Source organism: Python bivittatus, unplaced genomic scaffold, assembly GCF_059951505.1.
Source record: "Python bivittatus isolate LINGU-HERP-01145 unplaced genomic scaffold, Pbiv_v1 ctg000700_np1212, whole genome shotgun sequence".
Classification (NCBI taxonomy): domain Eukaryota; kingdom Metazoa; phylum Chordata; class Lepidosauria; order Squamata; family Pythonidae; genus Python; species Python bivittatus.
In genome coordinates this window covers 82,472,351-82,495,868 of record NW_028277098.1, presented here as the reverse complement: position 1 = coordinate 82,495,868, position 23,518 = coordinate 82,472,351, and the positions used below count along the sequence as shown (strand labels likewise).

Here is a 23,518-nt window from a genome sequence, read left to right as displayed (position 1 = left end):
ATAAAACTGGCTGGAAACCACAGATCCTGAACAGCATGAATGGATAGTTGGCTATGAAATGGATACTTAGTTAATAAATGGGTAGATGTGCCAATCAATGAGAAAAGGCAGGATCCTGCTTTGGAAAGTCTATGAGGACCATTTGGGTATACAATATGATGACTTTTTCCCCACTTAGGAAAAAAATTATACCAGTCTTTCCCAGTGCAATACCCACAAGTGAGTTTGACTATTATGTCCAATATCCATAGCCAGCAAGATAAGCAGGAATTATGGACACTGTAGTCCAATATATCTAGAGGATACCAGGCTGGGAAAGATATGCTTCTATAGTTTGTGTGTGTGTGTATACCTATATTAATTTTACCAAAGACATATATAGCCAACAGTATATTTGAGTATTGCTCTGACATAGAAAGCAATAAATGTAAAAGAATCACTGTATGTGATGAATCTGAGCCAAGCACCTATATTTGGGAATATGCTAATATCTCAGGGCATGTGTGTTGCCTTCTTGCTGCCTTTGACCTATAGATATGCCTCACCTAAGACCTACAACAACTTCTCTGCTCTTCTAATTAGATCTCCTTTGATATCTCTGAGGGTTCTTCTTGCCTTTGTTTCATGGCTTTATACTTTCCAGGTTCAATCCCCATCATTACCACACAGGGCTGGGAAGGACTCCTGCTTGAAACCCTGGAGAACCAGTGCCCAGCCAGGACAGACAACAGATGGAGCAATAATCTGGCTCAGAATAAGATACTGTCTCTCATCCTCACAAACAAGCTGCCTATTTGTCTCCCTAGGCCAGTGTTGTCCAAACGTGGCCACATTAAGATGAGTGGACTTCAACTCCCAGAATTCCCCAGCCAGCATGGCTGGCTGGGGAATTCTGGGAGTTGAAGTCCACTCATCTTAAAGTGGCCATGTTTGGACAACACTGGGATAGGGGGTAATAAGTGAAAAAAAAGTGTGTGGAAAGAAATGATTGGCCATATATATTGCATTATGCTCTACAATAGAAAGGAAAGATTTGTACATGCTCTCTAGACCAGTGTTCCTCAACCTTGGGAACTTTAACATGTGTGGACTTCAACTCCCAGAATTCCCCAGCCAGCATGGGAGTTGAAGTCCACACTTCTTAAAATTGAGAAACACTGCCCTAGACAGATAACCAAGCACATACAAAAACTGTCTTCAAACCTCCAACCAGGTACTGTACCAGAAAAAGAAGTTGCACAACCACTTAAAAGGCTGCCCATGGAAATGTGAGAAACTAATGGGATCAAGCTGCCTGATGTTGGCTATTTGGAGAACTGCAGGTCAGCTGGTTCTGGACCCCCATGCAATATTTTCCCCAAGGGCTTTCAGGAAAAGTTAAAATGATGCAAATGCGTTGTTCTGTATAGGCCTAGTGGGGTTACTTGATGGGCCAGACGGTCCTCAGAGGTCAGATTTGGAGAAGGTTGGGGGGAAAGCCCTATTCTCACACTCGTGTGAATGGAACTTGGCAGCCCCATGCGACTTGTGGGTCGCTACCTATTAACAGGCGCCCCCTCCTTTGTCTTCCACGCTTTCTCAAGGCAGCGGCCAAGAGCATTCTTGGGTCGGAGGGGCTCTACAGTTTGTACATGGCCAGGCAGTTCCTCCGGAACGCACCTCTGGGGAACGAGGAGCGCGCAGAAGATGGATCGCGAGCCCGCCCGCCCGCGCAAACTTCCCCCGGTCCCGAACTCAGCGCCGCGCTTTCCTCCTACAGGTGCCCGGCTGTCCCCGGAACCCCTCACTCACCTTGGCCGGCTGGAAGGCCCGGAGGGAGAACCAGCGAGAACAGCGGAGGCTGGGAGGACGACTTCCCCGCGGTGTTGGTACAGGTAAAGCGGGCGGGGGCAGCGGAGCGGTCGGCGCGGAAGCAGCTAAGCTCAGTCCTCGTGCTGCCGCCGCTGCTCCGACTGAGGGGAGCAGGCGAAGAGAGCGCTGCCTTTTACCGCGAAGGGAGGGGGGAGGAAGGCCGACCCCTCCCCCTCGGGGCTAAAGAGCGGGGTTGTCCCTGGAGGGGAGCGTGGCTGCGCTGCCTCAGCCCCACCCAGCCACCCACCGCTGCGGGCAGGATGGGTGGCGCCGTGCGCGGGGTCCCCCCTCACGGCCAGGCACGAACCTCCTCTGCCACGAAGCTCTTCCTTGGGCCTGGTCCCCGGAGGGGTGGGGGGGTTAGCTGGGCGCCTTTCGGGAGGGCGCTCATTAGGTCAAGGTGGGAGTCCTAATAGTCGTATCTCCGGCGACGTCTGTGCGTTCCTGTACGACCGCGAATGTCTGGAAGTTAAACGAAGCCCAACTAGCAAGTGAAAATCCCATACAGTGCATCCCCTCCAGTGCGCTGCATGAACTAATGCAGAGTAAGTCTCTCCCCGGGTTCCTTCTGCCCATTACACCTCCCTGGTTTCGCAGCAAGCCAAGCACAGGAATATTATAGTAGTTCATAGATGTTCCTTATAGACTAAAGAACAAATTTCCACAAGTATTTGATTTTAAAATGTGCATAAACCACAATGCATTTATAAAAACGTGGGTATTAAAACTTGCTTGGTGTTGGGGCTCATACAAGGAGACAGCAGAAGGAATTGTAAAGCCCTGTTTTCTAAGACTTCTTTAATTGGGCTAATTGTGAGCATCACACCATGGTCTGATTAAAAGGCAGAGATAACTAATCTCCATCAAAAATGGGAATTTGCTCAATACAAATTGCATACTGTATACTGCTTTTAATCACCCTGTTGTGACAATATGTTTAAAGGAATGTTAGTGTAAAAATCCAGATCCCCAGTAGCATCATTGCTAGAGAAATTAGATCTCTGACTCATATTTCCGTTGCTGCAGTAGCCAGGGAGATTTTTTTTCGCATCTGGCACAAGAAAAAATTCACCTTCTCTGATGTTTGCAAATCATATCCTTTCCATCATTCTCAGCCTGAGTTTAGCATTTCTACCTGACCAGTGAAGATGGAGTCCTAAGTCTTATATGTATACATGATGCTGATGGAGACATTAGTCATTTTCAGGTACATAAAAGGAAGCTACAGAGAAGATGGTTGAGAACTACAGTACTTTCTCTGGCCACAGAAACGTGGACCAGAAGCAGTGGGTATAAGTTGCTGCTACCTCAAATTTGTTTAAATCTAAGGAAAAACTTCCTGATGTAAGATCTGTACAACAATGGAACAGTCTATGGAGGTTAGGGGGCCAGTATTTCTGGAGGTTATGCATACTACCTCTCATGGATGATTGAACTGGTTTTCTACCACATTGCAGAGGGGACCAGATGATTCTTGTGAACTCTTCCAACTCCAAAATTCTGTATTCATTCAAGTGATTATTTTCAGATGAACTTTAATATCATCAGGAAGGAGTATAATAGAATGTTTAGCAGACCCTAAGAGGAGGAAGCAAGAGCATTTCAGAAAAGATTCCTTAGTCCAGGGAAGAGAGGAAAGAGACTAGGAGTAACTCCATCTTAATTATGCTAGGTATACGTTAATATATAGAATTGCTTTGATAGGCTTTCAAGATTCCCTTACCTTACCCTACTAACAACAGAAGGCCAATTTGGTTTAGTAGTTAAGGAGTTGGACCAGGAGCAGGGAAGCCTGAGTTGTACTTTTACTTTTAGCATGAAAGCTTGATGGTTGACTGTGGGCCAGTTGCCACGCTCAGCCCTAGGAAGAAAGGCAGACCTAGCCATCATTTGCCCTATAGAAGTGCAGTGTTACCAATTGAAACTGACTAGGTGTTGGACAACCATGTTTCTTGGGGTGTAGAGGTGAGGAGGGCTGTAACCGACAAATATAGGGAAACTAGCACATGACCAATAAAAGCCAAGATGCACATCCCTAATTGTTTTCAGGATGCTGGAATGAGAAAGAGTGATGGTGCCACATCCTGAAAATAATGCTGTACCTGGAGGTTACAATCTCTACTGACACCATTTCAGAATTGCACAAATATGTCCTGTTTTCTTCTAGTGTATAGATAAAATAGCAGTGGTATGGTTATTCCTTCTTTCTCAAATAAAATTGCGGAGCTCTGCTCTCCTCTACAGTACCCTGTTGGAAGTCTGGAGAAAAATTGGTATTAATGGAGATGGGAGAAGGGAATGGTATGAAAGAACTCAGGGAACATCATGCTGGTGGAGAGGGCAAATGCTGGTAGAAAAATGGCTGAAATGGGTATATGGGGAGTGATTTCACCAGTTTGCCTTCTGATAAACGCATGACTTTCAATTGACCATTCCTACTGTAATAGATATTGTGTAAATGGGCAAGGCTTCTCCTATAGCAGCTATTTTATGAGAATGCACTTTTTGTATTATCAAAACTGACCCCCAAAGATTACCTTCTCCTGGTCTACATAATTCAACTCTCCAGTTATGATGAGTTTTTACTATGACTATTGTTAAGGCTCTGTAGCACCTATCTTTAAAGTTCCTAGTAATCCACTTTCTTGATGTGATAGTTTTCGTTGTCTTTAACTTTCATTTATTGAAATAAAAATAGGAAAAATCATGCATAGAAGTATGAAGAGACTCAGACTCAAATTTGCCAAAATACACATGATTTCTAAAAATGTAAACAAGCGTCTGGGAACACATCATCCTTGTATCTCATCCTGAGTGTACTTGGGTGGCCTGTGCAACAACTCTAATCACATTCCATTGCTTTCTCTCCTGATATGTTTAATTGCATAGAATGTCCTTGGCACATAAGAATTGTTTACCCATTAATTTATCTTGACTTTCTGTGTTCATGCTTGGGCAGAAGCAAGTGGTAATGAAGGCTGGTCAACTGGAAATATCAGTGATTAAACATGTTCATCAAATTTTGACTTTGTATAATTGAAAATTTATTTGCATCTTCCCAGCTTTTTATGCATACTCTCCAATGTCTGTAGAGGAATTTTTTTCTCCTTTATTATTGGAAACATTAATACTGATTGTACAGAATAAAGAGAGGAGAACAATGAGAGGACTTATCCAAGTGCTTGAGAAGCAATAACCTATAAGACTATTATTTGTCTCCCAGAGTTGTTAGGTAGTTAAAGGTCTCAATTACTATTTCATGCCTCTTTGAAAGATCTGCAATTTGATCTTGGAAAGCATACTCCATCTTTTTTTCTTGTTTGGGCAGGTGATAGTAGGCACTAATAACAAAATTACTTTTATTTGTTCATCTACTTATATAACACAGATGCCTACTGCTTTATCACCAAATTCATTCACTTGGGTTTCTGAGTAAGTGTGCATACTTTTAAGTATGTAATGTAACTCTTCTTCCCCTTGCTATTGCTTCTGTTCCTTCTGTACAAATAGTATCCTTTGCTGTATTCTAACTGCTGTATGCCAGTCATTCCACCAAATTTCCCTTATGCATATTAGATCATATTTAAATCATGTACTGGGAGTTTTGGAACAAGAGAAGAAGAGGACAAACCAACAACAAGGTGGAAGGACTCAGTACAGTGGTGATGACTGCACCATTGAAAGACCTGAAGGTCAGGTTTGGGAGTAGATCATCATGGAGAAAATCTATCTGTGTGGTTGTTAAGAGTCAACACCAATGTGATGGCACATAAACAAACTAGGAAACGTAATTTAACATTTGATTGATTGATTGATTATGTGCCATTAAGTCATTTTCAACTCCTAGTGACCACATAGATAGAACAAATTGTGTTAAAAATATAATGATGGGATGGGGGAGTACCAACTATTCCATTATGATGGTTTCATGTGATGTATTAACTTAGAGTATCTCGGGGTTTTTTAACAATTTTGTTTTTTTAATAATACTGTATAGTTATGAGCAACTCTTTGGTGGCCAGTGGCCACATTTAACATTTAACTGCAGTGCTGACGGACTGCAGTGATGATGCTGTTACATACATGGGCCACTTCAGAAACATAGGTCATGCAGGGGTATCTGATATTTATACAAATGAACTGGAAACTCTAGTAATGAAAATCAAGGAGCACAATGAAAAAATGAGATTAAATATTAAATATAAAATACTTCAAGATGTAAAGAAACGAAGAGGATTAGGACTCCCTGATTTGAAATTGTACTTTGTAACCTGTTGCTTAGTCTGGATGAAAGAGTGGGTTTTGCTGAGAAATAAGAGGATATTCAAATTAGAAGAGCACAATATAAGGTTCAGATGGCATGGTTTTCTGTGGTACAATAAAGTTAAGATTAATGTGGATTTTCAGAATCATTATATTAGAAGTGCCATATTGAGAATATGGAACAGATATAAACCCAGACTGTGCCCAAAAATGTCTTTATGGGTCTCAGCACAAGAAGCATTTTATAGGAAAGAAATAGTAGGTAAAGAAAAATAGTTAATTTATCAAGAGTTGTTAGAACAGAAACATGGAGAATAGAAGATGAAATCAAGAGAGCAACTGGCTGCAAAGGGATTTAGTTTTCAATGGTTTTTGTATGCACAGTCAAGATAAAGATTTAAGGTAGATAATAGGACATTTCCCCTTCATGGATCACTGCCTTATCGTGGCGAAGGGGCTTGCGTAACTCAGTGAAGCCATGAGCTATACCGTGCAGGGCCACCCAAGACGGACAGGTCATGACAGAGAGTTCTGACAAAATGTGGTCCACTGGAGAAGGAAATGGCAACCCACTCCAGTATCCTTGCCAAGAAAACCCCATGGACAATGTTAAAAGGCTAAAAGATATGACGCCGGAAGATGAGCCCCTCAGGTCGGAAGGTGTCCAATATGCTACTGGGGAAGAGTGGAGGGCAATTCCAAGTAGCTCCAGAAAGAGTGAAGCGGCTGGGCCAAAGCCGAAAGGACGTTCAGCTGTGGATGTATCTGGAAGCGAAAAGAAGGTCCGATGCTGTAAAGAACAATATTGTATAGGTACCTGGAATGTAAGATCTATGAACCAAGGCAAGCTGGATGTGGTCAAACATGAGATGACAAGATTGAACATCGACATCTTGGGAATCAGCGAATTGAAATGGACGGGAATGGGCGAATTTAATTCAGGTGGCCATTATATCTACTACTGTGGGCAAGAAACCCTTAGAAGAAATGGAGTTCCACTCATAGTCAATAAGAGAGTGGGAAAGGCAGTAATGGGGTACAACCTCAAAAATGACAGAATGATCTCAGTGCGTATCCAAGGCAAACCATTCAATATCACAGTCATCCAAGTCTATGCCCCAACCACTGATGCCGAAGGAGCTGAAGTTGACCGCTTCTATGAAGACCTACAACACCTTCTAGAACTAGCACCAAAAAAAGATGTCCTTTTCATCATAGGGGATTGGAATGCTAAAGTAGGAAGTCAAGGAGTAATTGGAATAACAGGCAAGTTTGGCCTTGGAGTACGAAATGAAGCAGGGCAAAGGCTAATAGAGTTCTGTCAACACTCTTTTCCAACAACACAAGAGACGACTCTACATATGGACATCACCAGATTGTCAATACCAAAACCAGATTGATTATATACTTTGAAGCCAAAGATGGAGAAGCTCTATACAGACAGCAAAAACAAGACCAGGAGCTGACTGTGGCTCAGATCATGAGCTTCTTACTGCAAAACCTAGGCTTAAATTGAAGAATGTAGGGAAAACCACTAGACCACTCAGGTATGACTTAGATCATATTCCTTGTGAGTACACAGTGAAGGTGATGAATAGATTTAGAGGATTAGATTTGGTAGACAGAGTGCCTGAAGAACTATGGACGGAGGTCCGTAACATTGTACAGGAGGCAGCAACTAAAACCATCCCAAAGAAAAAGAAATGCAAGAAAGCAAAATGGCTGTCTGATGAGGCATTACAAATAGCTGTGGAAAGAAAGAATGTGAAAAGCAAGGGTGAAAGGGAAAGATACAAGCAACTGAATGCAGATTTCCAGAGAATAGCAAGGAGAGATAAGAAGGCCTTCTTAAATGAACAATGCAAAGAAATCGAGGAAAACAATAGAATGGGGAAGACTAGAGATCTCTACATGAAAATTGGAGATATGAAAGGAACTTTAGTGCAAAGATGGGCATGATAAAGGACAAAAAAGCCAGGGACCTAACAGAAGCAGAAGAGATTAAGAAGAGGTGGCAAGAATACACAGAAGAACTATACAAGAAAGATCTTAATGTCCCTGATGTCCACGCTGGTGTGATCACTGACCTTGAGCCAGACATCCTAGAGAGTGAAGTCAAGTGGGCCTTAGGAAGCATTGCTAACAACAAAGCTACTGGAGATGACAGTATTCCAGCTGAGTTATTTAAAATACTAAAAGACGATGGTGTTAAAGTGCTGCACTCAATATGCCAGCAAGTTTGGAAAACGCAACAGTGGCCACGGGATTGGAAAAGGTCAGTTTATGTTCCAATTCCAAAGAAGGGCAATGCCAAAGAATGCTCAAACTATCGCACAATTGCACTCATTTCACATGCTAGCAAGGTTATGCTCAAAATCCTACAAGCTAGGCTTCAGCAATACATGAACCGAGAACTACCGGATGTACAAGCTGGGTTTCGAAGAGGCAGAGGAACTAGAGATCAAATCGCCAACATTCGCTGGATCATGGAGAAAGCACGAGAGTTCCAGAAAAACATCTACTTCTGCTTCATTGACTATGCAAAAGCCTTTGATTGCGTGGATCACAACAAACTGTGGCAAATTCTTAAAGAGATGGGAGTACCAGACCACCTTACCTGTCTCCTGAGAAATCTGTATGCGGGCCAAGAAGCAACAGTTAGAACCGGTCATGGAACAACCGATTGGTTCAAAATAGGGAAAGGTGTACGACAAGGCTGTATACTGTCACCCTGCTTATTTAACCTATATGCAGAGTACATCATGAGAAATGCCAGGCTGGAAGAATCACAAGCCGGAATTAAGATTGCAGGGAGAATCATCAACAACCTCAGATATGCAGACGATACCACCCTAATGGCAGAAAGTGAAGAAGAACTAAAGAGACTCTTGATGAGGGTGAAAGAGGAGAGTGCGAAAGCTGGCTTGAAACTCAACATTAAAAAAACTAAGATCATGGCATCTGGACCCATCAATTCCTGGCAAATAGAAGGGGTAGAAATGGAAGCAGTAACAGACTTCATTTATTTGGGCTCCAAGATCACCGCAGACAGAGACTGCAGCCATGAAATTAAAAGACACTTGCTCCTTGGGAGGAAAGCTATGGCAAGCCTAGATAGCATATTAAAAAGCAGAGACGTCACCTTGCCGACAAAGATCCGCTTAGTCAAAGCTATGGTTTTTCCAGTAGTAATGTATGGCTGTGAGAGCTGGACCATAAAGAAGGCTGAGTGCCAAAGAATTGATGCCTTTGAACTGTGGTGCTGGAGAAGACTCTTGAGAGTCCCCTGGACTGCTAGGAGGTCAAACCAGTCAATCTTAAAGGAAATCAACCCTGATTGCTCATTGGAAGGATCGATAATGAAGCTCAAGCTCAGATACTTTGGTCACCTAATGCGAAGAGAGATCTCTTTGGAGAAGACCCTGAAGCTGGGAAAGATTGAAGGCAAAAGGAGAAGAGGACGGCAGAGGATGAGATGGTTAGATAGCATCACTGAAGCAATCAGCATGAAACTGAGCAAACTCAGGGAGGCAGTGAAGGACAGGAAGGCCTGGCGCAATATGGTTCATGGGGTCACGAGGAGTCGGACACGACTTAACGACTAAACAACAACAACAATAGGACATTTGGAATTGAGCAGCAGAAGATAGACGTTGAAACTGAACTATGTAGAAATAATGAACATGTAATTGCTAAAATGTATAAACTTTTATCGAAATTTGAAACAGAAGAAGAACAAGTAAAAGACTGTATGATAAAATGGGCTAAGAACTTTGGACATAACATATTGATCGAACGGTGGGAAAATATGTGGTTAAAAGGATTGAAATTTATATTATGTTATAACTTAAAAGAGAATTTTTATAAAATGATATACCATTGGTATATGACTCCAGAAAAATTGTCTAGAATGTATAAAGGGTTGAGAAATAATTGTTTGATGGTCAGTTCAGACTCAGAAGAGGAAGCTGCTCAGAAGGCCCCAGATGAATATTAGCCTCAGGGGAACCTGGCAATCGGGCATCTGAGACTGACATGGCTGATGAACATTCAAGTCAGCTGGAGGCCGCAGAAGATGAGGGGCTGGATCCAGAACCTCCTCTCAGCCCTGGAGCACATAGGGCTAAGCACAGAGGATTACAGAGGAGATCTGCAAGGCTTCTTTCATGACAAGTGCATTTCTGTCCTTGATTCTCTGTACTCGGTGCAGGCTCCATTTAAGGTCCATCACTGCCCAACAGTGTTCTGTTGGGAACAACCGCTGTGTCTACCAGAAACTCTGTTCACACCCTGATTGTGGAAACTCTGCTCCTTTGTGACTCAGACCAGCTGATGACCGTACTATGATATTCTGACTCCAAGACTATGACTCAGATTATGTTTGGGCCACTTTTCTGGTTTTTTACCACCAGCAAACCCATCCAGACAAGCTAAATGGGACTCTGGGGATCTCCCATTTGATCGCTATGCTTCTGTGTGTGCATGTGCCTACTCAGAACAGGACACATTGGATGGGAGAAACTGATATGTCATTTACCCTCTTAATTTCAATTTCTTAGGCCATTCAATCCAACTACATCTTCCTCTTTAATATTTTCAGCTTTGGCATTGTAGTCTCCAGTTGCAAGCAGCACATCTTGCTTGCATATTCTGTCAGTTTCAAATTCAACCTCCTCTTCTTCTGCATCAGCAGCTGGAGCATAAACTTGGATAATCGTCATATTAAAGAGTTGTCCATGAAGTCTTATTGATATCATTCAATCATTAAATAATACACAAACACTGCCCTTGCTATATCCTTCCTGATTAAGAAAGCAACACTGTCCCTTCTTTATTTTTTGTGTCCAGAATAGTAAACAGTATGCTCTTCCAACTGCAAGTGTCCAATTACAGTCCATTTCACTCTGTAGATGTCTAAGATGTCAATGTGTGATCAATTCATTTCATTTTTCACTGTTGAGCTTTCCATGGTCATACTTCTTACATTCTTAAATGTAATTCTCCCTTTGCACATTAAGATTTTCTTTTTCGCATGGGGACATCAGCAACTAGACATCCAGAAGGCTTCAGGCTAGCCATGTGATAAACAGCATTAGTATTCCAAAAGATCCTCAACTCTTCTTCAGTAGCATGTTGAGTGCCATCTGACCTGAGGGGCCCATCATCCAGCACTTTATATTGTCTACCCATGTAGTTTTCTTGGTAAATACAGGAGTAGTTTATCACTGCCTTCTCTTGTTCAGTATGAAATGATGCCTTTGCCTTTGTCACTAAAGTGATCATCCACCTTCAGCATATACCTATATCACTACTTGTTAGCAGTGGAAATGGAAGGAGACGATGCTACTGTTTCTTAGTATTTAAGGATGAAGGAGACTCCAAAGGAAACACAATTTTAGTCTCAGAGCCATAGTCAAACCTGGGGAATACAAATTGACCATCCATATTACTCTTAGAGTAACCTCCTAGAGAAAGGCCAGGGATGTCCAGAGTGTGTGCATTTGTCAAAAAAGTCAACATGGTGGCCATGACCATGTGATTGAAGCCCTACCACTTTTTTACATGAGTCACATGTTTGAGTCATGAGAAAAAGGGGCAGGGCTTCAATCACATGACCACAGCCACTCTCTTTGGATGCCCCTGGCGCAGGTCTCATTTTTCTGCTTTAGTATATTACATGGAGCTGCCAGTCATGAACTTAGAAGTTCAGAATGGAATGCGAACACCTGTTATCTTTTCACTGATACCTATGGTTTTACTGGATTATCTTCCATATAGATCCAATCCAGAGCAAAATGACCCTCTCCGAGATGCTGTGCATAGATATCTTCAGCTCCCATCTGATCAGACAGTGCTGATACTTCATGCAAAAGTTGCTCAGAAATCATATGGGAATGAAAAAAGGTAGGAAATAATTTGAATTTCCTGTTAAAAGTAGATTTGATTGGGAATTTCTGCAGTAATTTAGATAGCATAAGTGTGCTTCTTTACATATGAGTGCATACTACTTAAAATATGCTGTCGATCTCTTGATAGTCCATTGATTTCCATAAGCGCCTGGTTTCTCCAGATAGTGGTCTTCCAAAAGGTGCTGAAATTCAATTTCCAGCAGGTCAGTCAGCTTCACAAATAGCGATAGATGCTGAGAGTCATAGTTTTGCAATTTGGTGGTGGTGGGGGAATTCTAACTGGAACCATTCCTGGACTATATCTTAGTACATGGATGTGTACCTCATTCATAATTTGGGTTTTTCTATGTATAGGGTCTATATTTTAATTTTATGGGATATTCCCATTAGAGTAGATTCTCAATATTGATTCAGTTTATCTTATAATTTCAGTCAGTTATTTATACTGTACGGTGTTGACCATGGTCCATAATATGTATTCTTAGTTTAAAGCTTAATAGGGATCCTTAATCTTTTAAATCAATACAATATATTCTATAATTCATAAGTAATTAACGATTTATTGGAAAACTATAATATCCCAAAACAGTTTAGGCCTCTTTTTTAAATTATTTGTATTTTACTCTTTTATTGTTTTTATTTTTCTTTTATCTATCTCTGTTTATATTATTTTTCTGAAACTTCTGATAAAAAATCTGGGGGGCAGAGTTTGCCTGTTCTGATTTGCAGCTTAGTATACCCTTCCTCATTCACCAACTAGTTTTCCTGTTGCCATCCTATCTGGGAAACACATAAAGGAATAAGGGGAAGCAAGGATTCTGCCACTAGCTGAGCAGCAACAACAGAGAAATACTGTATTCTCCCCTTTATGCCCTTGTTCAACACTTATAGGTTATGTAAGACTGACCCAGTCTAGACTCTTACATACTTTTGTCCTGAGGAGAACAAATAGTTTCAGTTCTCATTGACAGTTATCAATGCTTCTGTTCATCTATGAGAATTTGGCACCCCCTTTTTCAGAGTGGTGCTTTGCTGGCCCCTCTAAAAGCAACAGCAGGAGAGTCATGCTTCCCCTTTAACTGGCACGTGCCCACTGAACTGAGAAAAGGAGAAGGCATCCAGAGCCAATTGTGCTATGGCCAGACAGGGGTGATTGTCATTTCCAATTAAGGCTGTGCCTGGACAACCAGACAGAGAGCAGTGTCTCAGCCTGAAGTTATACACTCACGTGCATATTCTCCTCATCTAGCTGGCAGATGCCCCATCACTAGAAAATGGGAACCTTTCTCAAAGGCTTCTGCATTATCATAGATCCTTCTGGAATGGTTCCTCATTTCCTCATGGAGACAAAACTTTTGCAACTGCTGCTCATTCCTAAATAATGTATTATGGAGCTGCTGCTAGCCGATCCAAACAAGTGATGTGCCTGTTTCCACTCTTGCAAATACTTCTTTCATGATTATGTGAATGAATGGTCCAGAGGCTCTGGATGAACTCTAATTTCCCAGTGAGAGGTTTGCCTATTAACTAATTATAAACTGTGAATTCCCCTGTTTTGGGAAGCATACTTTTGGTCAGAAGCAACCGTAGCCTGAACACATTGACAGTGAGTTTGCTCCTCACCCAAATTAAGTTTATCGGTACTGATCTGGTCTTGATTTCCTGACTCCTATACGTCATCAGGTGTGAAGAGAAACATGAAAGAGAAAAGGCCAGTGTTAGCTTGACCTTCCACTGTCCACCTCTTTTTCTCTGCAAAAGCTCCTGGATATTCCAGAAAGGAGCATAGATTAAGGCAGCCCACAGGCAGTGTTGTTTGAATCAATCTTTCACTTTTCTCCACCTTGCAAGCTTAGACAATTTCATGTTGCCATCTATTTCAACAAATTGGCACGATTTGAAATTTGTCTGGCTCACCCTACTGTGACACAAAATAGCACAGAAAATTGATTAGTTGCAGCTTTGGCCCAGGGAAGAAATTAATTAAGATTTACCCCTAACCTTGTCAAGTAAAGCTTGAAAAATAGTATGAAATAGTGTGAAATAGTGTGGGCTGTACTCTGTAATTAGTATCCTCAAAAAATACTACTGTTGCTCAGGAATAAAAAACTATTCATTATGGTTTCTCATTATCATTAATTATCATCATTATCGTTACTAACGTTTTATGCAGTACCAGTGTGGTATGAATCTCAGCTATTCACATGAGTTTGAAGACTCAAATACAACTCAAGAAAATATGCTTGCAAATCTTTGAACCTGTGGTTTGTGCTGGTTTAAGGTTTTGGCCGGGAATGTAATCTCTGTTCTTAATCCTTTGAGGATTCTATATTCCAGTCTAAAAAAATCATAGGGATAAGATTTATTTCTGTCTAGGATAAAATGAATGTTTTACCCCTATATAAGTACCACCCTCTTCTGAAGAGCAGGGCTGATGAGTTCAGCTTGCAGAGCCACACATAGGCATGTCTGCTTCATACAGATGTCTGAAACTGGAAATGTAAGAAAAGGAAACTGAAGTCCTGTTCTGCACAATAGAAAGTATCTGTGCTTAAAGAATCAAAAGAATTTCTGAACACAATTTGTGATCAAAGATGCCAGTTCTATTGGTATAAATACTTTTTCTAGTGTCACTGTTTTTATTTCCAATCACAGTCTATCCAATCCAGGCACCTTAAAACATTTTGCATTTATTCATTTTGTGTTATGTTTCTATGTCTCTACAGATCTCCAGGAAATAAGTAGGATTATTCTGAAAGCCTGTCTGACATGGTGTTAGGGTTGGACATGGCTTTGAACAATGGTTCAGATCTCCATTTAGTTATGAAACTTAATAAATGACTTAGGACCAGTCATTGGCAGGATTTGTATACAGTGTTGTTTATTTTTGACTTAGTGCCTTGTGAGCTCAGTCAATATCTCTCAGCCTGGCCCACCTCCCACCCAACTACTGTAGTGGGGTTAAAACAGAAGGCAGAGAAAATGTGTTAGGGCCATGATGAAAACTTAGGGTCAAAAATGAAAAAGAAATCTATACAGTTTGCACTTTAATTCGCAACATTTCTGAGGTAGATTACCACTATTAAACACACACACTATACTCCTAACTAGCCAACTACATTTTAGCATGATGTTTTGTGTGAGCCTAGTTCTATAGTTAGTTCACTATTTTATATGTTGTGCAAATCCCCCAAATTAGTTTAATTCAGTAAAACACGTTACTGTTAAACATAGGTAAGCATGTCACAGAAGCACAGCTGTACAGTTATAATACTTTATTCTTTGAACAATAAACTATACATGGTAGTCATAAAAGTTAAGAATACAAAAATTAAGAATAACCTATAAGAATCCATCTCAAGGATATATAATTATGTTACATAAATAATGAGAAAGATCCTCTATCTGTTCTAATCCATAAGGGAAGAAGCACAAATAGTATGAGTAAATCTGTTTTCCAAAACAACTGAAAATATAAGCTGATGCTTAACAATGTGACTTCTTTCAACAGATTGAACTTTCCAATTCTTACTAAATAATTTTCCAGGCCTAGAGGATAGTTAAGTTAGTTAAATCAAGGAACATTTTTAAAACCCTAGTAAAATTATCAGGAATACAAAAGTTAAGCTCTTTCTTTGCCACATTATACGCCCCTTTAAAAAGGCATTGGTGCACCCCCTCCTCAAGAAGCCCTCCCTGGATCCTACCGTACTCGACAATTTTCATCCAGTCTCCCACCTCCCCTTCTTGGGGAAGGTGGTTGAGAAAGTGGTGGCATCACAGCTCCAAGGGTCCTGGAGGAAACGGATTATCTGGACCCTTATCAGTCAGGTTTCAGGCCCGGTTATGGAACGGAAACAGCATTGGTCACACTTATGGATGATCTCTGGCGGGAGCGGGATGGTGGCAGAGCGACCATCCTTGCTCTCCTTGATCTCTCAGCGGCTTTCGATACTGTCGACCATGATACTGGGACGGCTCAGGGATTTGGGGTGGGCGGCACGGTTCTGTGCTGGTTCACCTCCTTTCTTCGGGGCTGGTCCCAGTCGGTGGTGATAGGGAGCGAGAGATCCCATCCTCGGCCCCTCCTCTGTGGGGTGCCACAGGGTTCGATTCTCTCTCCGCTCCTTTTCAACATCTACATGAAACTGCTGGGTGAGATCATCCGTCATCATGGGATAAGGTATCATCAGTATGCTGATGATACTCAATTATATATCTCCATCCCTGGTGAGGTAAGTGATGCCGTGACTGCCCGGTCGCGGTGCCTGGAGGCTGTGAGGGTCTGGATGGGGAACAACAGGCTCCAGCTGAACCCTGGTAAGACGGAGTGGCTGTAGGTTAATGGCTCCTCTTTATCCAGGATTTTGTCGTCTTTGGTGCTGGATGGGGTGGCACTGCCCCAGACAGACCCAGTGCATAATTTGGGGGTCCTCCTGGACTCACGGCTCCTGCTCGAAGAGCAGGTGGCAGCCACGGCCAGGAGGGCTTTTGCACAGCTTCAGGTTGTGCACCAGTTACGCCCCTTCCTGGATCGGGATGCCCTTCAAACGGTCACTCATGGCCTTGTTATCTCCCAGATAGACTACTGCAATGCGCTCTACATGGGGCTACCCTTGAAGAGTATCCGGAAGCTTCAGCTGGTCCAGAATGCAGCCACACAAGCTATTTTTGGGGTCCAAAGAAGGACCCATATAACACCTTTGCTCCGTGAGCTGCATTGGGTACCAGTTTGCTTCTGGGTCCAATTCAAGGTGTTGGTTATCACCTTTTAAAACCCTACATGTCATGGGGCCAGGCTACCTGAGGGACTGCCTTGCCCCCATGATTTCAACCCATCCCACCCGATCTCACAGAGAGAGCATGCTCCTGACTCCCTTGGCAAAAGAACTCCGACTAGCGGGATCCAGAAGGCGGGCCTTCTCTGCTGTAGCCCCCGCCCTTTGGAACATCTTGCCCCTGGAAGTGAGACAGGCCCCCTCACTCCCGGCCTTTCGGAGGGATTTGAAGGCCTGGCTCTGCCATCTGGCCTGGGGCAGGGAGGGAGGTTGTCAGAAATGGGGTTGGCTAGCCCCATAGAGGCCTAGTGTGGCTTCCATCAGCCTCTTGGATTTTTTTCTCTTCTTTCCATCTGTGTAGATGTGTTTGTCTTTTTATAAATTTTAATCATGTATTTATTGTTTTAACTTGATGTAAACCACCCAAAGTCCCCCATTGTGGGGTGATGGGTGGGGATAAGTCTATGCATAAATAAAAAATAAAAAAAATATGTTAAATTCATACATCATGCTAAACTATGGTATAATTTCTTGCATGTGGCTCTCCTACAAATCATCTTCTTGTCTTTTATAAAATAATAAATATTTTGCAACATATTTCTCCAGAAAAATTAAAAATAGAAGAAACTTTCCTAGTTTAACTGATTATTCCACAGACAAATTAAATCTTTTGTTTTCTTATCAGATTTTTCTGCCCACCCCCATGTGTGTACCTCAGTGGACAAGGCTGGAAACAAAAGAAGGAAGAAATTAAAGGTATAGTCCATATCAGCTCACTCTTCATCTCCCAGGGATTAGAACTAAGAAGACAGAAATAGGAAGAAACTGTTTGTGGAAATCTTCTATTTTAGGGTGAAAAAAAGATGATTTGGGCTACCATATCTGGATTGCAAAATCCAGATAACACCATCTAAATTACTGGGTGCACTTGGATCAGATTAATAATCCTGAATGCCAAGTCTGTCTGCAATATATCTAACTGTTCCAACAGAAGAGAAAATATGTAGTCTTCTGCCTAAGATTAGCAGAACACATCCATGAACACCAACTAGCAGTCAGAAGACATAATGAAAATGCCTTAATCTCACAACACATGGACAGACTCAACCATAGTTTCAACTGGGAAACTGTGAGCATCCTAGACCAAGTTAAATAAAAAAATGCTAGGGAATTCCTGGAAGCTTGGCATTCAGACAAATCAGCCATCAATAGACACATAGAGATAAACCATATTTACACACCATCCAAAAGAGACAATAAAAAAGCTAAGAAGGAAACAAAAAGAACAGAACACATCCTTTCCAGCAGCCAACACCCAGATAAACAGCACCAGACAAACAATCAAGCAGAAACAATACCCTAATCAAGGAACTACCAAGGAGAAAACCATACTCCCACCAACACTGGCAGGGCAAGCTACTGTATATAAACAGGGAGCAAACCCCATACTTGCCAGCACTGATGATGTTACCTAGTTGGGTAATGAAATGTCTGCAAGCAAACAACCAAGCTCAGAGAGCACCAAGGACTCTACATATCTAACTGTGTCCATTATTTAATCATGAATAAGAGGACAGCCTTGGTGCATATTATCAAGACCTGGCTGGATGAAGAGGTGTGAGTCTTCATCACTGAGATATATCCTTCTTAGTTACTAATGTTTTGTGTACTGCTTCCATCTCAACTCTAAGACAGAGGAGGTAGAGTGGCAATTGTGTACCAGGAGACCCTGGCTGTTGCCAGGAGTACTGTTTCACAAGTGGCCAGATATAAAGCCATCTTTGTGAACTTGCGACAGAAAGACCACCAGAAGCACTGCCATTGCACCATCCTTCCAACTGTATAGCAGCATCTCATCCCAAGCTACTAGAGCTCATTGCTGTGGTGGTTATGGAGTAGCCCAAATTATGGTTCTGGGTGATTTCAACCTACCTTCTCTATTTTCAGAGGCAGCTCAGGAATTCATGGCCACCATGACAACCATTGGTTTTCCTCAGGTTATGGCCTGACTCACATCTAGCCTTTACCTCCAAGCAGATGGGACATGATCTGATCCTGGGGAAATTTTCCATCAATCCTTTGGAGTGGACAGACCAATTCTTTGTGATAATAGGGTTAATTGGAACCACCAGTTTCTGCAGGAGGAGGAATCAATATGTCTTGTCCCAGGCACTTGATGGAGATTTTCCAGACAGCACTTGAGGATTTTTACAGTGATCTAGAGGGCAGCTTTGTTGTCACGTTGTTAGTTTCTGGAAAATAGGGGCAAGCAGGCCAGTCAGGGTCCTGAATAGGTCTGCCCACAAACCTCTACTAACTCATTCATCCTGGATTGCTCCTTGCTTTTCTGAAGACCTCTGGGGAATGAAGAGATGCCTGATGCAATGCTGGCAGAATTTGAGAAGAGAATATGGCTGACCTGAGTACAAATTCAAATCCAAGCCTATTCTGTGGCAACAAGGGTGGCAAGGTGGAATTACTTCTCTGCCTTTATTGCATCTGCAGAATGTCAGTCAGCTGGCTACTATATTTAGATTGTCCCAATCTACTGAGGAAGCACAGGCCAGAAAAACAAATTAGTATAAACTGTGATTGTCTGGCCAAACATTTTGTGGATAAAACCACTCATATTCGCTTTGAGTTAGAAGCCAGATGGATGAAATCTGCTGAGCTGAAAGAGGTAACATCCTCTGATGTTATCTGGAAAGCTTTTGAGTCTGTAGATCTTGAGGACATGGACAAAATTCTCTGTGATCTTAGGTCAACCATTTATGGGCTGAACCCTTGCTCCACCTAGCTGCTTAAACAGGCCATAGAAGGGACTGGGAGTTGGATCCAGGCAATAATCAGAGCTTCTTTTGAGGGAAAGAGAGATTGCTGCAGCTTTAAAAGAAGTGCTGGTTTGCCTATTCCTCAAGAAGCCAGTCATAGATCCAGCAGTAATGGATAACTACCATCCTATCTTCAGCCCACCTTTCTGGGGAAGGTCATTGGGAAAGTGGTGGGGCTGCAATTCCAGAGGGGTTCTGGTGGGTATGGATTACCTGCAAATGAGGGTGTCTGGATTCACACTCAAACATAGGATGGCAACTGTATTAGTACTTCTCATGAAAGACTTGTAACAGGACTTGATTGGAGGAAGTGCAGCCATCTGTGTCCACCTAGATTTCTTGGTGGCCTTCAGAGCTCTTGACCACATTATCATTTTGGATGACTTTCTGGATGCTATTTTAAACAAAGCCCTTTCAGATGTTTTTGTTGTTGTTTTTAACAACTTAGGATAACACCATAGGAGCTGTTATAATGGTGCAGTTTAAAATTAGTAATAATGTTATTTTATGACTATATATTTATTATTATAGATCATATAATTGTTCTCCTTCCTACAAACCACTGAGAGTCATAAGATTGTGGCATTCTAAAAATCAGTACTGGTCACTACCTTTAAAATCCTATCTGGGTATCTAAGAGATTGTCTTTCTCAAAGTCTCCCCATGCAACTCAGTTTGTCAAAGAGCCCTGCTAGGGTTCCTCACTACCTATGAGGTGTGAAGAGAGTGGGCCTGGTGGGCATTCAGGGGGAGGGGCTTTGTTCTGTAGAACTACCTGTACATAAAGGTAAGAATGACACCCCCCATGGTTCTCCAAAAGCTGGTAAAAACCTGCCTTTTCTGGATGACTTTTGGAGATTGGTCATGGAATCTTTTGTGCCAGTGTTAGTTGTGTTATTATGGTTGCATATTTTTATTGGTAGTATCTGTACACTGTGTAAAGTCTGTTTGGATTGAGGCAGTAGATAAATCTCATAAATAAATCAACATAGTAGGAGGTGCAGAAAACTCTCTTTGTTGTCATCAAGTGGTCATCTGATATTTGCAGCTTAAATATGGTAGCTTTACCATTGCCATATCCATATAGGTGACTTCACTATGGGGCTATCTCATATACCTGAAGCACCTGAGTAAATATCAGGCCCAGCCCTTTGGTTTCACAATGACTGTGTGATTGGTCATGTCTACATAATAACTTCATTCACAAATATATCACAGGTTGTGTAAGAGAATGGCAATCTGTTCTAATTTATACAAGCGGGTCCTCTGCTCAAAGGATCTGATTTAAGTGTAACATAAACTATAAGACAGGGAGAATCCCTGGAGCTTTTTATCCCAGAATGATAAACACATGAACTGTAAATAGAATAGTCGTATAAATTACTGAGTCTTCCTCACTATTAAAAATAGATTAGCCCTGCTTCTCAATATGCATAACTCATCTGGCCACTAATCCAGTCAAACCTTCTTAATGGTAGTTCTGGCAGCACATAATCACACTTATTGGGTCAAAAGTAAATATTGGGTGAAAAAATCCCCACTCATTTCCTATAAGATATGCTTAGTACTTCATGAATCTTGGCACCAGAAAGTTACTAGCAAAGCTGTCTTACATCCCCACCGTCTTCCCTTTTACCTAAGCATACAGTAGTTGGCTTATTGTGGCCATTGCAGCCATTCAGGGTTTGTGAAGTGTGGGTTTTATGTTGCCAGGCCTAGGTAGCATGCTCTTAGTTGATGTGTTCTCACAACATAAGTAACATGGTAGACTTATTTAGAACCTGTGAATGATTGAATCGGTCAACCCCTTGGAGGTTACTAACCAGAACCTTTTGTAATAAAGCTCCCAAATGACTCAGCTAAGCATATTACAAAATCAAGCCCCCAATATTTTTGTTCAAAGTCAATAAGATATTTTTAATTTTGGATCAGTATGTGTACATTAGCATATGCACATTTTATGCAAATCTGGATCTGCTTTTCCATAGTTGCAATGTTTCCTCCTTTTCAACGATGGGTATCTCTACTACTAGAACCTGGGGGCCACATGCAGCCCACGGGCCATGGGATGTCCACCCCTGTATCAGAAGGTAGATGGGAGCCAAGTTATTGTAAAATGTGGCAGAGGTGGAACTTCAGCCTTCAGCAGCCAGTTGATGCTCACTTCCCCTTGGTCATCACTGCACCACACAAAAGGCTGAGAATCCAGCTAATGCTACTTGAATTTTGTGTATCTCTACCTTCAAATGCACACCCTACCAGCTGGATAAAAAGCCCGCTGCAAAATAAAACCCAGTATCAATAGGCAAGCCACTTTCATCCAACTTTAGTCCCTCTATCTGTAAGATAGTAACCTATCTTATATGGCTGCTATAAGCTAGGACTGGAGTTGAATAATCTGTCCTGCAAACAATGCAAAGCTTGAAAAGTTCTTAGCACTGCAGTAGGTAATGGATTTGAAGTACTTAACATTTATCATCATCATTTTTACTGGCACTGTGCTCCCCATTCAGTCATCAATATACTCCCACACCATGTAACTTTGTTCTTCATCTGCAGTCATGATGTACAGTCACTCTTTTGCTTAATTTAAGGCTGTTCCTCCTTCTCTGAACAATCTTAGCCAGAGAGCACCAAGGGGAAACAAGAGCAGATGTGTTTTCCCTTAGGTTAAAGCTTACTTTGGTCTCTCTTTCCTAGTTCACTTGACAGCTGTTAATTGCACTGGGTATGAAGCATTCCTTTTTCAGGTTAACTCAAAAAAAAAGCCACAAAGCTTGCAGCAATTGGTTAGTAGCTTGGCCTGCCAGCTATAGGAATTGTATCCAGACCACAGGGAATTTAGAGACTCATGATCTGCTGGCACATCAAAGGGCAGAAGAAGGTTATTGCCCACACGTATGCCAAACACAACTTTAGAAAACTGATCTAATTGCATTGCCAGGCCATTGCTGAAAAATAGGAGATTCCTCACCCTCATTTGAATTGGTCAGAGATGATGCAATATCTTGACTAGAAAAACAAATAAATTACTTTTAGAATTCTCTGAGCATATCAGCAAGCATATGGAGGGGAGTGAGCTAGTAAGAACCACATGCTTACATACAGAATACCCCATTCAGAGGCAGTTTGCTACTGAATAGAGTTACATGGGGTTTTATGCCCTGTTGATAGACATCCAGTTGGCCATGTGGAAAGCAGGAGACTGTACTAGGTGGAGAATTTTAAAAGCTCTAAATATCAGCAATGATATTTCTTACCTCCTTTCATCAGCAGAAGTAGTTGCTTTCAAGCAGTGTTGTCCCAACTTGGCCACTTTGAGTGGACTTCAACTCCCAGAATTCCCCAGCCAGCCTGGGGAATTCTGGGAGTTGAAGTCCACTCATCTTAAAGTCCACTCATCTTAAAGTGGCCAAGTTGGGACAACACTGCTTTAAACTAATTGCAGCTCAAGAAGCATGGATAACACATCTTTCTCTTCACGCTTAATTCATTTATAAGGAAAAGCATCTTGCAAATCTACTTTATGGGGAAAGATAAGGCTATATTAGTTTCACCTGCATAAACATGCAAAGCTCATGCTGTGAACATACATGATTCATTCCAGGGATGGGTTAAAACTACATAATAAACAACTAGCGATGGAACAATGCTTCTTTTAGCTCACATTTAAGTACAAACTGACTTAACATGCAGTTTCAAAATGAATTCACAGAACATAATTTTCCATAGTGTTTTGAATGTTGTAATGCATTTCTCTAATTAAAACAAGAAATAAAAATATAATATATGAAAATACAAAATACAGGGAAAATAGCCCTTAAATATATTAAAGATAGTTGCATACACAGCAGTAGATATTAAGAGAATTATTTGCAAAAAAAAA

The 23,518-nt window shown here is 41.6% G+C and overlaps 2 protein-coding genes across 6 annotated transcripts in view; one reads left to right on the top strand and one right to left on the bottom strand.

Moving 5' to 3' along the window:
* Positions 1-5,528, bottom strand: part of MATN4 (matrilin 4) — a 52,944-nt gene extending 47,416 nt beyond the window's left edge. For 3 of the 5 annotated variants that reach the window (XM_088154546.1, XM_088154547.1, XM_088154548.1), the window contains exon 1: positions 1,792-5,526. The gene's annotated coding sequence lies outside the window, so the exon portion shown is untranslated. Of the gene's footprint in view, positions 1-1,791 lie in introns of all 5 variants that reach the window. The other 2 variants (XM_088154549.1, XM_088154545.1) reach the window with 2 other exon arrangements.
* Positions 1-23,518, top strand: part of RBPJL (recombination signal binding protein for immunoglobulin kappa J region like) — a 55,813-nt gene that overhangs the window by 13,884 nt on the left and 18,411 nt on the right. The window contains exons 2-4 of the mRNA XM_088154550.1: positions 1,760-1,874; positions 11,893-12,018; positions 17,487-17,557. Coding sequence (XP_088010676.1) covers positions 1,760-1,874; positions 11,893-12,018; positions 17,487-17,557 — 312 coding nt within the window. The remainder of the gene's footprint in view (positions 1-1,759; positions 1,875-11,892; positions 12,019-17,486; positions 17,558-23,518) is intronic.